The sequence below is a fragment of the Marmota monax genome, unplaced genomic scaffold (assembly GCF_021218885.2).
Source record: "Marmota monax isolate L192 unplaced genomic scaffold, Marmota_monax_Labrador192_F-V1.1 WCK01_AAM20220418_F8-fsc00062, whole genome shotgun sequence".
Taxonomy (NCBI): Eukaryota; Metazoa; Chordata; class Mammalia; order Rodentia; family Sciuridae; genus Marmota; species Marmota monax.
Genome location: NW_026695221.1, coordinates 11,586,342 through 11,601,524, shown reverse-complemented (window position 1 = coordinate 11,601,524; position 15,183 = coordinate 11,586,342). Strand labels below are relative to the sequence as shown.

Here is a 15,183-nt window from a genome sequence, read left to right as displayed (position 1 = left end):
ACTTGCTTTGCAAGATTCTGCTTCCTTACTAAAAACGGTATCAGAACACAGATTTCACAATCTGAGTGTTCCAAGACTCGTTCTGAAATATAGGTGAAACTTCTAGTTATAAATTTTCCAAAAGAGTATAAAGAAAAGCCATGGGCTTGACATCAGAGCCAACACATCACAGAACATATTGCATTTGATAAGGACTTATAGTTCTTTGGGGCCTGATCAGAAACTCAGGAATGTGTGGTCCCCTAGGATGAGATCACCCCATGGTGATAAATGAGGAAGAAAAGAAACATTGGTGTTTGGGTTACATACTAGTTTACGACAGTAGACATGGTCCTCCCCTCAAGGGCTCTTGAATCCCAAGGGCACACAGTAAAGGAGCCTCTGCTGTTATTTTGAAGATGTAAATATAATTAAAATCATTAAATTTTTCACTAATCATGAATCTAGGGGGTATAATAGTTTTACTAAATCTTTATGTATAATTTAGTTAAGTTTATTTGTCATGCTCATTTAAAAAAAATTTAGTCCCTTAAATAATCAGTAATAAAGTATGTATATTTTATAGGGAAAAAGTACTCATTGTCATAGGTATTTTAATAATAATACTATCCAAAATAAGACAATTTTAATTATTTTAGAAAGTTCTAACTCCATATATTTTTGTCAATAGTTTAAAATCAAATATGTACAAAAATCACTATTCATGGGCTACCGTTTTAAGAAAACATTACTTTTGAATTTCCTGTATATATGGACATGTGCTTGTGCATGTAACAGGGCATCAAATTTTTAACTTTTTATTTTGAAATGCTTATAATTCATAGGAACTTGCTAAAGTGCTATTCAATTTTTGTCATACTCCTCACTCAACTTCACTAATAAAGAATCTTCCAAAGTGTAGGACTTCCCAATTTTATTACCCCTCTGACCTAGGACTCCAGCAACACTTTGACTGTTTGGAGCTCTTTTAGTTTGTTCCTGTGCCTCTTTAGGATGCCCCATCCCCACGCTGAGAGTGTGTGTGTGTGTGTGTGTGTGTGTGTGTGTGTTGGAAGTTGTTGTATAAGGCATTATTTTGTTTTACTTTGATGGGAATAGAATCCAAGACTTTTCATATGTTGGCAAATACCTTAGTAGTGAGCTATACGCCAAAACTCCTTGTAGTTTTGAGCATCTCTTTACTTTCTGACATTATAAGTGGCTAAAGCTCTATCCTATAATCATCCATTTCTACAAAAAGCCTGATTGCTTTTACTGGATAATGATATTATTAAAAAAAAAAAAAAAGCTGGGGCTGGGTTTGTGGCTCAGTGGCAGAGCACTTGCCTGGCATGTGTGGGGCTGTCGGTTCAGTCCTCAGCACCATATAAAAATAAATAAATAAAATGGAGGTATTATGTCCATCTAAAACTTAAAAACATATTTTAAACATAAAGAAATAAAACCAGCTGATTTCTAGGTGTGCTCATTGTTATCAGGGCTTCATTTCTTTTAGGCTCCCTTAGTTGGAAGAATAAAGAAAAATACTGGCATACTGACTCATGCATAAACCATACCTATAAATGTTTCCATATGAAACTATCTGTATTTCTATCTGTATTTCTATCTGCATATTAAGATAAATTAGAGTTTACTAATGTTTTTGATTGTAATACGTTATCACATAGATCAATCTAGCCCTTCTTCTTGGGTATCTTTAAATTCCAACTCCAAGAGTTAAAATTGGCTCCCACTTCATCATCTATTTACGTAGCTGTTCAATTCCACTATACAGGTACAGCTGTCTCAGAATTACTAATCTGTGCTCAACAAGAACAATTTCATTAGCAAGAGGCTTGTATAAAATAACTTTTTCCTTTAGCTTTACATACTGCATTCATTTTCCACGTTATTTAAGACAGCATCTATTCCCCTACTGTCCTCAGTGAAGTTGTTTCATGAATTGATTCTCTTTTCATAATCTGCATTTCTTTTTGAGATGCCTTGAATTTTGAATTTCATATATTCATGTTAACTCTTTGTGCTGTGAAGTTATATAGATTTGGAAAAATGCATTGTGTTGTGCAGCCATCATGACAGTATCATTCAGAAGAATTCTGACATAAAAATTCCATGTTTTTCTATTTATCCCTTCCTGCTCCCTCCAAAGCCCTAGCAACCATTCATATTTCACTGTTTTTACAGATGTTTTTTGTTCCTACTGTGCCATATAATTTGTGCCTGGTATCTAGCTTTTTCAGACTGGCTTTTTCAGTTAGCAATGTTCAATTATGACATCTGCATATCTTTTGGGAATTTAGGGAGCTCATTTCTTTCAGTTCTCTTGTATGGACATTCTGCAATTTGTTTCTCTATTTCCATTTGAAGAACATCTTTGTTACTTTGAGTTTGGGGCAAACATAAAGTTATTATTAACGTTCACATCAGGTTTCTGTGTAGAAGGTTATTTTCAAATCAATTAAGTCAATATCCTGAAGAAGATGGATCGTACAATAATACTGTTTAACTTTATAAGAAATTGCTAGAGTCTCCTCCAAAGTGAATGCACCATTTTGGATTCCTATTAGCTATCATCAGAAATAAATGAGAGTGCTTATTATCATATATCCTGTCAAAATTTGGAATTGTCAGTTTTTCAAATTTTAATCATTCTAAAGAGTTGTGTACTAGTATCTTTTCTATTTTTATACTAGTGTACTTTTAATAATTATTTTAGTGCATTGCATAATTGCAGAATTTTATCATAAGTGCTTATAATGTAGTTTTATCTATTTCAACTCCCGGTTCTATCCCCATCCCTTTCCTCCTCACTTCCCCTGACCCCCTCCCTCTACTCAGTTGATACTCCACTTATTTATCTGTTTGCTTGCTTGTTTGTTTTTAATTGGTGTATTACAGTTACATAAAAAATCGGACTGAATTGTGACTTCTTCATACTTGTACATTTCACAATTCGGTCAAATTTATTTTTCACCCTCAGTTCCCTGCTTCTACTCTATTGCTCTTCCTTATATTTTCATGAGATCCCCTTTTGATGTCTTATTTCTCTTTAGTTTTCCATATATGGGGAAAACATTTGAACCTTGGCTTCCCAAGTCTGGCTTATTTCACTTAATAAGATGTTCTCTAGTTCCATCCATTTACTACCAAATGACATCATTTCATTTTTCTTATTGGTTGAGTAGAACTCCATTATGTATATATGCCATATTTGCTTTAACCATTCATCTCCATTCATCTACTGATGGGCATCCAAGCTGGTCCATAACTTGGCTGTTATGGATTGTGCTACTATAAACATCAGTATGTATGTATCATTATAATATGCTGATTTTAGGATATAGGGAGAAATGTACACTCATAATGTTAGTAGGACTTCAAATTAGTACAATCACTCTGGAAACCAGTATTAAGATTTCTCAAAAGACTAGAAATGAAACTACCACATGACCCAGATGTCCTACTTTTTATTCTATATCCAAAAAAACCTACAATCAGCATAACGTGAGGATACAGGCACTTTCTTTACAGCAGTATAATTCACAATAACCAGCGTGTATACCTGTCCACAGAGAAATGAATAAAGAAAATGGAGCTTGACACAGTCATAAAGAAGAATGAAATGATGATGGCATTTGCTGGTAAATGGATAGAATTTGGAGAATATCATGTCTTTCCAATTCAAAATATGTTTATAGAGAAACTATGATAAGAAGATAAGCATATATATGCATATATAATATATGCATATAATATATATTACATTTTATTTCCCATATTTAAAACCATTTTATGTCTGTATTCAAGTAGGTGCTTAAGAAAAATTTGCAGTTTTAATAATTCTGTCTAAACAATCATTATAATGAATATAAACCAAAGAATAGAAGTAGACATTAAGTATTCAGACTATGCTTGAGAAATTCAATTTAATTATAACAGTAAAATGAAATCACAATAATATAAATTCTCAACTCTGCTCTAATAACAATACATTTAATCATAGTGAATTCGAGTTGCTAACTGGCATCATTTTCCTCTAAACTAATTAATATAAACCAATGTTTTAGAACTTTTTAAAACTCACTATCATCATATGAATATTTAAATTACAGTGATAATGGACTGTTGTCCCACAACTAAGATATATCTACACAGAACACTTGCTCTGAACCCATCTTAAGTAGTGTTCAACAATAGATAGCATATCTTCTGTGCAATATACACAATAAGAACATTTTTAAAGCACAGTTTTATATGGCTTTAAGATAAATAATATGTATTCATCTCCAAATAATGATGTAACAACTAATAGTTTTGTTAAAGTACATATACTAGTGAGGAAAAAATCATACATCTCACCAAAAAAGCTTGACCTAAAATCTTCAGATTCAGCATCCTTAAAAAGTGATTACAGTTATTAAAGAATGAAATGGAATGTTGCTTTGTAGTTCACCCATTTTATCCCACTTTAAAATGAGATTTTTGCAGCAGATGTACATTTTTCTAGGTGGGCATCAAGCCTTGCAGATTGTCTCTATGCACTTGGTATCTTGGTTCAGGACATTGCTTCTATATAATTCCCACTTCTAGGCCCGTTCTGAACAAGTCTCCAGAAGTTCTCTCTGTTCCTTCATAATTCTCTATTCTTTCCTTTCACTGCTTCATAAGATGTGCAATTGGGTCAAAATATGTATTCTGTATCATCAGCTTTGATGTCTTAATTATGTCACAAGACTATCTTCTCATCTACAGAACTAGGCATCACTTACCTTTAAAAGGGTGAGCATAAACAAGGGGTGGGTTTTGCTTCTTTGGTTTTGTTGCTGTTTGTTGGTTTTCCTTTTCCTTTTCTTCTATTTTTTTTATTTTTTGGTGCTGGGATTGAACCCAGAATCATGTACATGTATATACTTTACTACCAAATTTAATACCCAGCTATTGTTACGTATTTTTGAAAGTAGCAAATAGAACTCCTTTTCCAAGGAGAATACTTATATGAAAGGTGAAAAAAAAATGATGTTAAGGTAATATTGTGAACTATAATATTGTGAGGAATGTCATCCTCTAATTTTTTAAAAAATATGATAGACAAAATCTAGAAATCAGGAACTATCTGATGAGAATTTCAGTTCTATGTATGAGAAAACATCATTTAACTAAGACATTGTCATTATTGGTAGGATTTTAAGAAACCTGGGCAGGGATGGGAGAGTGCAGTTGGTAGAGTGCTTGCCTAGCATGCACAACGCCCTGGGTTCAATCCACAGCACCATCCAATAAATAAATAAATAAATAAACCTGGACAGAGAGCTGAGACTCATTTATACTCAAATACCCATAAGAATGAAAACTTTGTCAAATAAAGTGAGTCTAAAATTCTAGAGCAAGATCATTTTTAAAATAAACTGAATAATTCTAGAAATGTATACTTTACCATGTCAACAATTTTAGTTATTTCTATCTCTTTTAGTGCAGTTATATGAAAGAAACCATTGAAATAGGAAATGGATCTACAAAATCATCTCAGAAGAGCAATAAAAAAATGAACTTGTAAGAAAGCATTCAACTCACTGATTTCATTGGACAGAGAAGACATATAAAAAGTACAAGACTGTGTTACATCTGGAAAGAAATGGACATCAGCCTAGTGTCTACATCTGGTTCAGGGAATAAAGACCACGTTGGAGATAGATACCTTTGGACTAAGGATGAGGCTCAAGTCCAAGAGTCAGCCCACATAGTTATACTACAAGCTGAGAAAAACAAAATTATGATAGAAATCGTGCCCAAACTATAGAATGAAAAATGAAGAGAAGGAAGGAAGAACAGAAAGAATGTGGTGAGGAAGAGCACCAATGGGGAAGAAGATGAAGAATTGGGGACAGTCCTATTTCATAACTCAGTTTGTGACCCTTCAGGGTTCTCATCAGAGCAAGTTTGACATCTTTATTCCTGAAGCTATAAATGAGGGGATTCAGCATTGGCACCCCAAAAGTATAAAACACTGAGAAAAATTTCCCTTCACCCACAGCCCCAGCAGTTGATGGTTTTACATGAGTGAGCAGCCCAAATCCACAGAACAGGCCAACAGTTACTATGTGAGAACCACAGGTGCTCATGGACTTGGATGAACCCTTAGCTGAGGACATATGAAGGATATTATAAAGAATCAAAGCATAAGAGATTAGGATAATGAGGCTGGATACAATGACAACTGTCCCCACAACAACAGAACTCACAAGCTCATTGACGTGGGTGCTGCTGCAGGACAGTTGAAGGAGGGGAAGGATGTCACACATGTAATGATTGATGACATTGGAGTCACAGAAGCTGAGCCTGATCATGCACCCTGTGTGAACCATGGCACCAGCAAACCCCATCAAGTAAGAACCCAACATCAGCAGAGAACAGACCCTAGGGGACATGATCACCCTGTACAGTAGAGGCTGACAGATGGCCACATAGCGATCATAGGCCATGGCTGTCAGCACAAAGCACTCTGCACTCACCAAAAAGCAGAAGAAAAATAGCTGAGTCATGCATCCTGCAAAGGAGATGATGTTCCTCTCTGAAACAAAGCTCATCGGCATTTTGGGGGTGAAGACAAATGAATAACAGAAGTCAATGAAGGACAGATTGAAGAGGAAAAAGTACATGGGGGTGTGAAGGTGTGAATTCAGGAAAATTAGATTCATTAAGCTTAAGTTTCCCACAATAGTGACAGCATAGTTCACCAAGAACAGGAAGAACAGGGGCAGCTGCAGCTCAGGTTGGTCTGTTAGTCCCAGAAGGATGAACTCTGTCACAGAGGAGTTATTTTCCATAGCCATTGGCTTCATGGATGGAATCTGTAGAAACGAGGGTAGGAGATCATGTTAACAATGAACGTTTACTCTTTACACAACTGGAGAAGTTTCAGGGTTGTCTGAAGACATACAGCAAGGCATCCAAAGAGCATGATATCCTTTGTTGATTCTTGAAGAGTCCCCATTTCCTCATGCTTCTCCCACCTATGATGTGTGTCTCTCTTCAAAAAGAATAATGGCTGACTTCTCAATGTCTTGAACATCATTTCCTTCCTTCTTCTCACTCTTCTCTAAAGATTATGGTTGAAAGAGCAAGAAATAACTAGTGTTCTCCATATTTATGATTTATACAGCTTTGGGTTTGAAGTGAGATCATCATGACAAACATGGTTCAATGCTCACCTTTGTTCCTGTGGAGGCCTCACTGATGTTGGAACTTAAAGGCTTCCTCCCCACTGTCCTGAGGGGAACAAAGATTCTTATGGTGAAGGAGGCACTTGCAATCAACTAAAATCTGCATCTGACTTCCTAGAAGAGTGATTCTCTTGAATAAACCATGGTTTCTATTTGAAAATTTCTCTTCACTAGTAAGAAAATAATTACTTTATATAAGTCTCTGAATATCACCTCACTCAAATGAGAATCTATTTCATGTCCCATGGTTCTGGGGAATATTTATTAGAAGCACAGAAAATAATGTTCTCCTTTAAGATTTCCTCCCAAGCTGGATAAGCCTCTTGAGGGTATTAATTACTGAGCCTGTGTTACATCCTATATAATAAAATTAACTTTGGATCTTTCAATACCTCACAATCTGCTTAATTTATAAATTCCCATCAGGAATCCCAGATCCCCAGGCTGATTAATGGGTGGTCCCCTCCATCAGTCTCCTCATGCCCTGCAGAGCAACCAAGAGGAGAGTCCAGGGCAGAATCACTTGCCAGTTCTAGTATGTCCTATAAGCTTCTGGGATTACATCAAGATTCTAGGTTGTATAACACTCTACCAATGAGAAGTTGTATTAAAGAAGTTTAAAAAAGGAGTAGTCTCAAGTCTGAGTTTACATCTAGAAGTTCCCTACCAAACTCTGAGACTGCAGATACATATCATTTCTATGAACCTTGTTCATTTATATTTACATTTATATGTACATATAGTTGTACATATCTATAAAATGATGTTCATAAAAATGGCTAGGGGTTGTCAACATAATACAACTTTTGACTAGCATACACAAGGTCCTCAGGTAAATCCTAGCACCAACAAAAATAAATAAATGAGTAAATAAATAAATAATACAGTTTTAAAAAGTAAAATAAAAGAGCTATCTCATTGTTTTGTGGGAGTTAAATGAGATAATTCACATAACATATCTGTGCCTGACATATAAAAAACAGTTAAATAGGTGTTAGTAACCCTTCCCTTGATCCACATTCTTCACATAAATCAGAATTTCTCAACTTTGGCTTGACTGTAATGTGGATTTGGTGAATTTTTTATTCATCGACTGTCCTCTGCACAGCAGAATGCATAGCACACCTGGTCCCGCTGATAATTTGCCAATACTATCCTTCTAGGCAAAAGCTCACACTAGTTATGACCAAAAAAAATTTCTCAAGATATTATCATGTATATATTGGGTCATTCAGAAATCAGAAAATATTGCACCAATGTATGACACATTGGAATACTGACTTCTTGAAACAAAGAAATTGGGAGGACACAGAATAATACCTTTTTTCTGTCCTTCTCATTCTCTTCTTCCTTCTGCTTTGTTTCTCCCACAAGACAGGCCATAAACACCAAGAATCTCTCCTTCTTTAAGGCTGATCATAAGAAGTAGAACCTGTTTCCCCAAAGCCAGACCTAAACTGTAGAAATACTAGACTCATGGCCCCCTTCCTTTCTGTATAGGAGCTGACCATAAGGATATTTTCAAGTCTTCCTTGTCAGAGAAGAGACTCTAAGACCCTTATTCTAGAAAGGAATGTGTCCTTTAACCAAGAGGAAGGAATACCATACAGAAAGGCCAAGAAGAATCAGAAAAGATAGGCCATGCTGGTTTTCCTCTTTGATATATTACATTAGCCTATACACTTTTGTCCAATCACATTTCTAACATAGCAGTTTTATTTCCTCAAATATAACCATAAAAATGGACATCCTTCCCTGGGATATAGATCTTCATTTCTGAAGGCTTCTTTGTTACATGAAATTCTGATTAAACAAATCTGTTATATTTTTCTCATTAACCTGTCTTTCATCATAAGAATATTGGCCATGACCCTTATGATGGGTGTGGGGGAAAGGGATCACAACTTTCTCTCCTTACAGGGCCATAATTCCCATGTTTGAGGATTGCTGGTTCTTCTGTGCAGCCTGGTCTTCTGCTATGTCTACTCCACAGACTCCACACAGTTCTATTTAATACTTACTTGTGTTCCTCAAGATAAATATGCCCCAAACCAAATTTAGATGTTCATATGATTTCCAAGGCTGCTTTTCCTCAGCTCATCATTTTCTCAGTTACTTTCTCCACTAGCATAGCCACTAGTGCACAACTTAAACTTAGCACCTCTTCCTCCCTCACTATCTTTATCTAATTTCACAGTTCCAGAGGATCTATCACTTTCCAAGATCTGTACTTTCACTCAGGCAACTTTGTTAGTTCCTCTTCATCTCAAAATTGGGTTGCTCTAGGAGTAATCTATTGAAGATGAGAACCTGGTAACCTATTGAAGATGAGAAGTGGGACATTTGTAACCATCCATCACCAGAGTACATACCCAGATCACTGTTATTCCTATTCCCTACTCCCAATAACTATGATCATAATCACACATTCAGTTATATAAATATTCCTATTATCATTAGGAAGACATATAAAAATGCTATATAGTGTTAATCCATCATACACTGTGATTGTTTTCATTTCCATAATGCCTTTTTTGCTTGGTTTCCATATTATTCCCTGTATTTCTCTGAATCCTTCTCAATGTCTTCCTTATTTTTTAAAATTTCCCTTTATTGCATTCAGTCATAGGTATTCAATTTCATCTTCTTAAATAAGATTTTCAGGAGTTTCTTGACACACTCCCGTATTGATAGAATGACTTCTGAATATTGCAAAAATTCTGAATTCTTGAGATCATCTGTCATCATCATATATGGGATTACCTTTATCTCTATCATGTCCTGGATTCTCTATCTCCTTGATATGTGATCCCAATTCCTTGGTTGTCTCACTCATTGGTTACAAGACATTGTGCTCTGGTTCCTTGGGAAATAATGACTGGAATGGCAGTTAAACGAACCTTGCATTCACAAAATTGTCTTTATGCACCATCCCATTTATTGTCCTTGTAAACAGACAATAAGTAGGTGATTTGGAAGTCATTGTCCAAGCGATTTAGAAGTGACTGCTCCTCAAATTTTTCAATATATTGACCAAATATGAGCCCAGTAACTCTCTAATACTGTTTACTTTCACTCGTAGATTTGTTTCCATTATTTTGAACATTCAAAATATTGTATTTTATATGTGTCTGTATTTGAACATTAAGATCATTAACTAAGGCCATTTGGGGAGTACAAGGCCTTCAGTTCCAAAAGTATTTCTTAAATTGCATAAATTATTAATATATTCCTTTTACTTGAGTTCTTTCTCTGGAATTTTCAAATGCTTAAATCTTTGAATTTTTTTCTTGACAGTATTTTCTCGTCTATTTTTTCATTGATTAAGTTTATGATTTGGAACATAACCTCAACTTCTTTCTTCTGGAATTTTCACAACTGTTTTCTTTTTTATTTTATTACAAATGTTCAAAACATAGAATGTGTTCCTATATTTTTTTGAAGATTTATTTTCTTGAAAATGTCTTTTCTTTATTGTATATTTAAATTGTATGTGTATTACTATAGGTTCCCTGAGAGTGTCCAGCATCCCTGCCCCTGCCCTATCATTTGGGAAAGGGATTCTACAAGCTGATGAGTAACTCAAAGTGGAGCCTTGGCACTTAAAACTGTGCATCTCACTGAACATTGTCCCATTCCAATAGAAATATTTAATGGAAATACCACGTGGTCTTCTAAGGTGAACTGCTTTGACTCCCCAGAAAAAAATCTTTGAGTCTTCCTGAAGCAGTGTATCCCAGCTTTCAACATTGACCTGAGTGGAGGAAGAAGACTAATGGTGTCAATTTTCATGAGGCAAAACCTCTACTTTTTGCCTTGTTGTCAACATAGTGAACTCTATCACACATGCACATATAGTGGTATGATTTAGAAACCCTGCTTCACTTTCTTTAATAAATAACCTTCTAGTTCTTTACTGAGCATAAGCAAAGATTGGCATCTGCTGCATGGAGAGGTAAAGACATCTGAAGATCTAATACGTCCCTAAACATCTTTTAAGTTTTTCAATTATTCACTTCTAAGATTTGTGATGCCACGGAATCTGAGCTTATGAGAGAGGGTACAGTGTAAATGAGTAGTTGTTGGTTTCCTCAGTTCTGTGTTAGTGTTAGAAGTCATAATAATGACAAAGAAATTAATGCTCACTTAATTTCTCTCTAAATTCTAACATTTGTAGGTGGTTGTATTTCTCCAGGCTTTTTACTTGTTCTTTTGTTTTGTACTTATGAGTCAATGCTTAATTTCTATGGCTTTATTAATTCATTATAATTATACATAAATTAATGTTCATTTTGACATAATAATACGTGCATGAAATATAATTTGCTCTACTTCCCAGTGCTTCCTCTTTCTCTATCCTCCTCCCCCTCCCAAGCCCACCCCATCCCTATTCCCTTTGCTCTACTCTACTGTTCTTCCTTCTATTTCTTTGCAGACCTTTTAAAATGCATGCTTTGTAGATATACATAAAAGAAAAATTCACTGTAGTATATTCAAAAATATAAATAGTATCATTTGTTCAGTTTAATTCTACCATTCCTTTAATATTCATCTTTCCTCCCTTCCCTCAATCCTCTTCCTTTACTCCACTGATCTCGTTTTTATTTTAATGTGATTCTGCTCCCCCCTTTTATTCTTTATTTTGTCTAACATCCACAAAAAGAATAAACCCTTTTATTTTTTATTTTGTCTAACATCCACAAAAGAGAGAAAACATTTGGTCCTTGACTTTCTGAATCTACCTTATGTCACTTATGATGTTTTATAGTTCCATCCACTTATGAGAAAATGCCGTGATTACATTCTTCTTTATGTCTGAGTGAAACTGCATTGTGTATATACCACATTTTCATTATCCATTCATCTTTGGGTAGGCACCTGGACTGGTGGGCACTGGACAATCAGTTTGAAATTGTGAAAGAATAAATGATGTAAATTTTTATTTTCATGAGTAAATAAAATTGTATATGTGGTTCAATAGGATGTTATGACACAGATATACATTGTGAGGTATGAGTCACAAATTAACATATCTATCATTTCACATCTTCATTGTTATTTGTGGTAAGAACATTTAAAATCTATTATTTTAGCAATTTTAAGTATAGAATACATGGTTATTGACTATAATCAACATACTATGTGTGCAATAGACTGAAATTTATTCCTCCAAATTGAGACTTTGTCCCCTTTACCCAACATCTCCCCTTTCCTCTTCTGCCTAAGCATCATCCTGCTCTCTATTCTATAAGGTCAACAGGCACAAAAAGAGAGGTTCTGTTGATCTTGTATAATCTAGAATAGTGATCCAGTTTTAAATTCTTGTTACCACAATTTGAAACTTTGAACTTTAATTATAGTTAAATAATGTAAGAACTCTTCTCTCTTATTGACACATTTAGCTTTGGACAAATACTTGGAAATCAGTTTCATTTTTTACTTCAAGTGTTTCAAGCAAACAAAAAAGAACCTTGAATTTGCAGTAGTCTTCTGCATTTTAAAGTAATCACACTACAATTATCTCACACTCTGCAAGACTCAGCTAGAAATGGGCAGAAGCATGTATACTGGGGAGAGAGTTAGGGGTTTTACCTGGAGAAGTGATTGTTGGTATCCTCCACCAGCAACCCAAAGGCTTCTTGCCCAAAATGGACTCTGCCCCTCCCCCTGTCACTACCGTAGCTCCTGCCAGGTGGTGGGGCACCTCTTCAGTTGGGTTATTACAGTGAAGCACAAAATCCAGTTTATCCCATTGCTCTTGCTCCTGCCTAAGTCATGATGAACAATCACTTCAAATGCTCTTACTCTTGACCTCCAAGACTCCCATTTTGGACCACAGTCTTCTAGAACAACCAGAAAGAAACCCCAGCTATCTGAGGTCCAACTCAACTGGCCTGGGCATAGTATCTTCACCTGTGCCCACTCACTATTTTGTCTGCCTTGCAGTGCTTAGAACACCCTGTTCTGCTCTTTACTCATGAAAGACAGGAAAGAACTGTTTGAGAAGTACCTAAAAATGTTGGTAACATATCAGATAAATGACCTTATGACATTTCAATGAGTTTGAGTGATTGAATAAACTAGGTGGGAAATAGGTATTATTCTATGTGGACTGACATATGAAGTTTCTGAGATTTCTTATTTCATTTATTCACTGAAAGTTAAATCTCAAGATATTGCTCTTTTAAATTATTTTTTACCTATCTAGTTAAATCACTATGATAGAATAAAGCTTTTATGTTAAAAAATATTTAAAGATCTTTAATATATGTTAATATGGGCTAAGGACAGTTTTTAAAAATTTAAATAGTGTCAATTGGAAACTATCAAACACAAAGAAGATAAGAAAGATATAATCCATACTTTTAACAAATTACACATTCACTTCCAAATACTCATGATTGTCAAATATATTTAAAGGCTTTAAAATTATTTTTGCTTCTAATTTACCTATATGACTTTTAAACATTCTGCATTTAATTTTAAATAATTTTAAATAAATTAATTAAAATTCATTGATTAAAATATTTAAATATATTAAAGAAATATCATTAAATGTGGATTTGATTTACAAGTTAAATCAAATAGATTTGCAATGAATGCCAGCAATTCAGCCAGTAGAATTTATAAAACTCAGCCACACTATTGGAAGCTTCATTCTCTACCAGAATGTGCTCCTGACAAAAATGCAATATTAACTAAGACCACAAGTTTTGTTTTATGCCTATGACTCATATTTTACATTTTTATTGAGTACCTAAGATTCATAGACATGGATGTTTTACATCTCATTCTCTGTCTTCTAAATCTTTATTCAAATATGTGTTTCAGAGAAATTTTCAAAACAGTTTTAAGAACTCTGTCTAAACATACCTATAGTGAACACAAACAGAAAAGTGGAACTTGACAGTAAGCATTCAGCCTATGCTATAGTAAATTTTAAATGTATTATAATAAAAAATACATGTATAGATAGAAGTTATTAACATTCTGTTTTAGTAGCAATAATTTTAATGAGAGTGAATTTAATTCATAACTGACATAATTTTCTTCTAAGACTATTCATATAAAGCAATGTTTTGGAAGTTTTCAAACATCATTATCTTTATATAAATATGAAAATTATAGTGATGCTGGACTGGTGTCCTGTGAATTGGATTTTTCCACTGAAGGGCACCTGCCCTGAACCAATTCAGGGTAATAATGAACATCAGACAACATCTTTGCAACATTTCTCTGAAACATACACAATAAGAACATTTTGTAGAGCACAGTTCTCTATTATTTTTTATATTAATAATCCATTTGTCTTCAAACAATGCTATAATATCTAATAGATTTGAAAAGTACATTTACTACTTCTACAAATCAGAGGAAAATTTGAATTCTTGAATTTCTGAGTCTGACTTATTATACTTAGCATTATAGTCTCCAATTACAAATGTTTTCTCTGATATATAGAATGTAGTCTAAAACTGCAGTGGAAAAGAGAGAAAGAGAAAATAAATGGGGTGGGGGGGATACCAGCAAAATGAAAGAAAGATCAGGGGAGTAGAAGTAGAGGATTAAAGGGGAGGTGGAGGGACAGGATAAGTGAAAAACCGTGGAAAAAATCTGACCTAACTTTACTACATACATATATGAATATACATCATCTCTCACCATTATGGGTACTAATTTTTTAATATAAATAAATAGAAAGATCAATAAAGTAAAGGGAAGAGGAAGAGTGTAAGTGTAAGTACTGGGTACTTAATTGAAGCAAAAATACTCCAGGCATTTATAATTAGGTCAAAATAAATCCTAATATTATGTATAATTATTATAAACTAATAAAGAGGTACATGTAATGCTAATGAAATGTGACCTCTTTAAATTGAGACTTCCACAACAAATATGGATTTTTCTACAAGGGCATCAAAGCCTTGTGTATTAACTCTGGGCTGCTGGCATCTTGGCTCAG

General features: G+C 34.4%; 1 protein-coding gene across 1 annotated transcript; it reads right to left on the bottom strand.

The window, feature by feature from the left end:
- Positions 1 to 5,768: 5,768 nt before the first annotated feature.
- On the bottom strand, positions 5,769 to 6,848 carry LOC124085165 (olfactory receptor 143-like). Its single transcript, XM_046432694.1, has one exon. The coding sequence runs from the start codon at positions 6,837 to 6,839 to the stop codon at positions 5,769 to 5,771; it is 1,071 nt and encodes a 356-aa protein (XP_046288650.1). The 5' UTR covers positions 6,840 to 6,848.
- Positions 6,849 to 15,183: the final 8,335 nt, after the last annotated feature.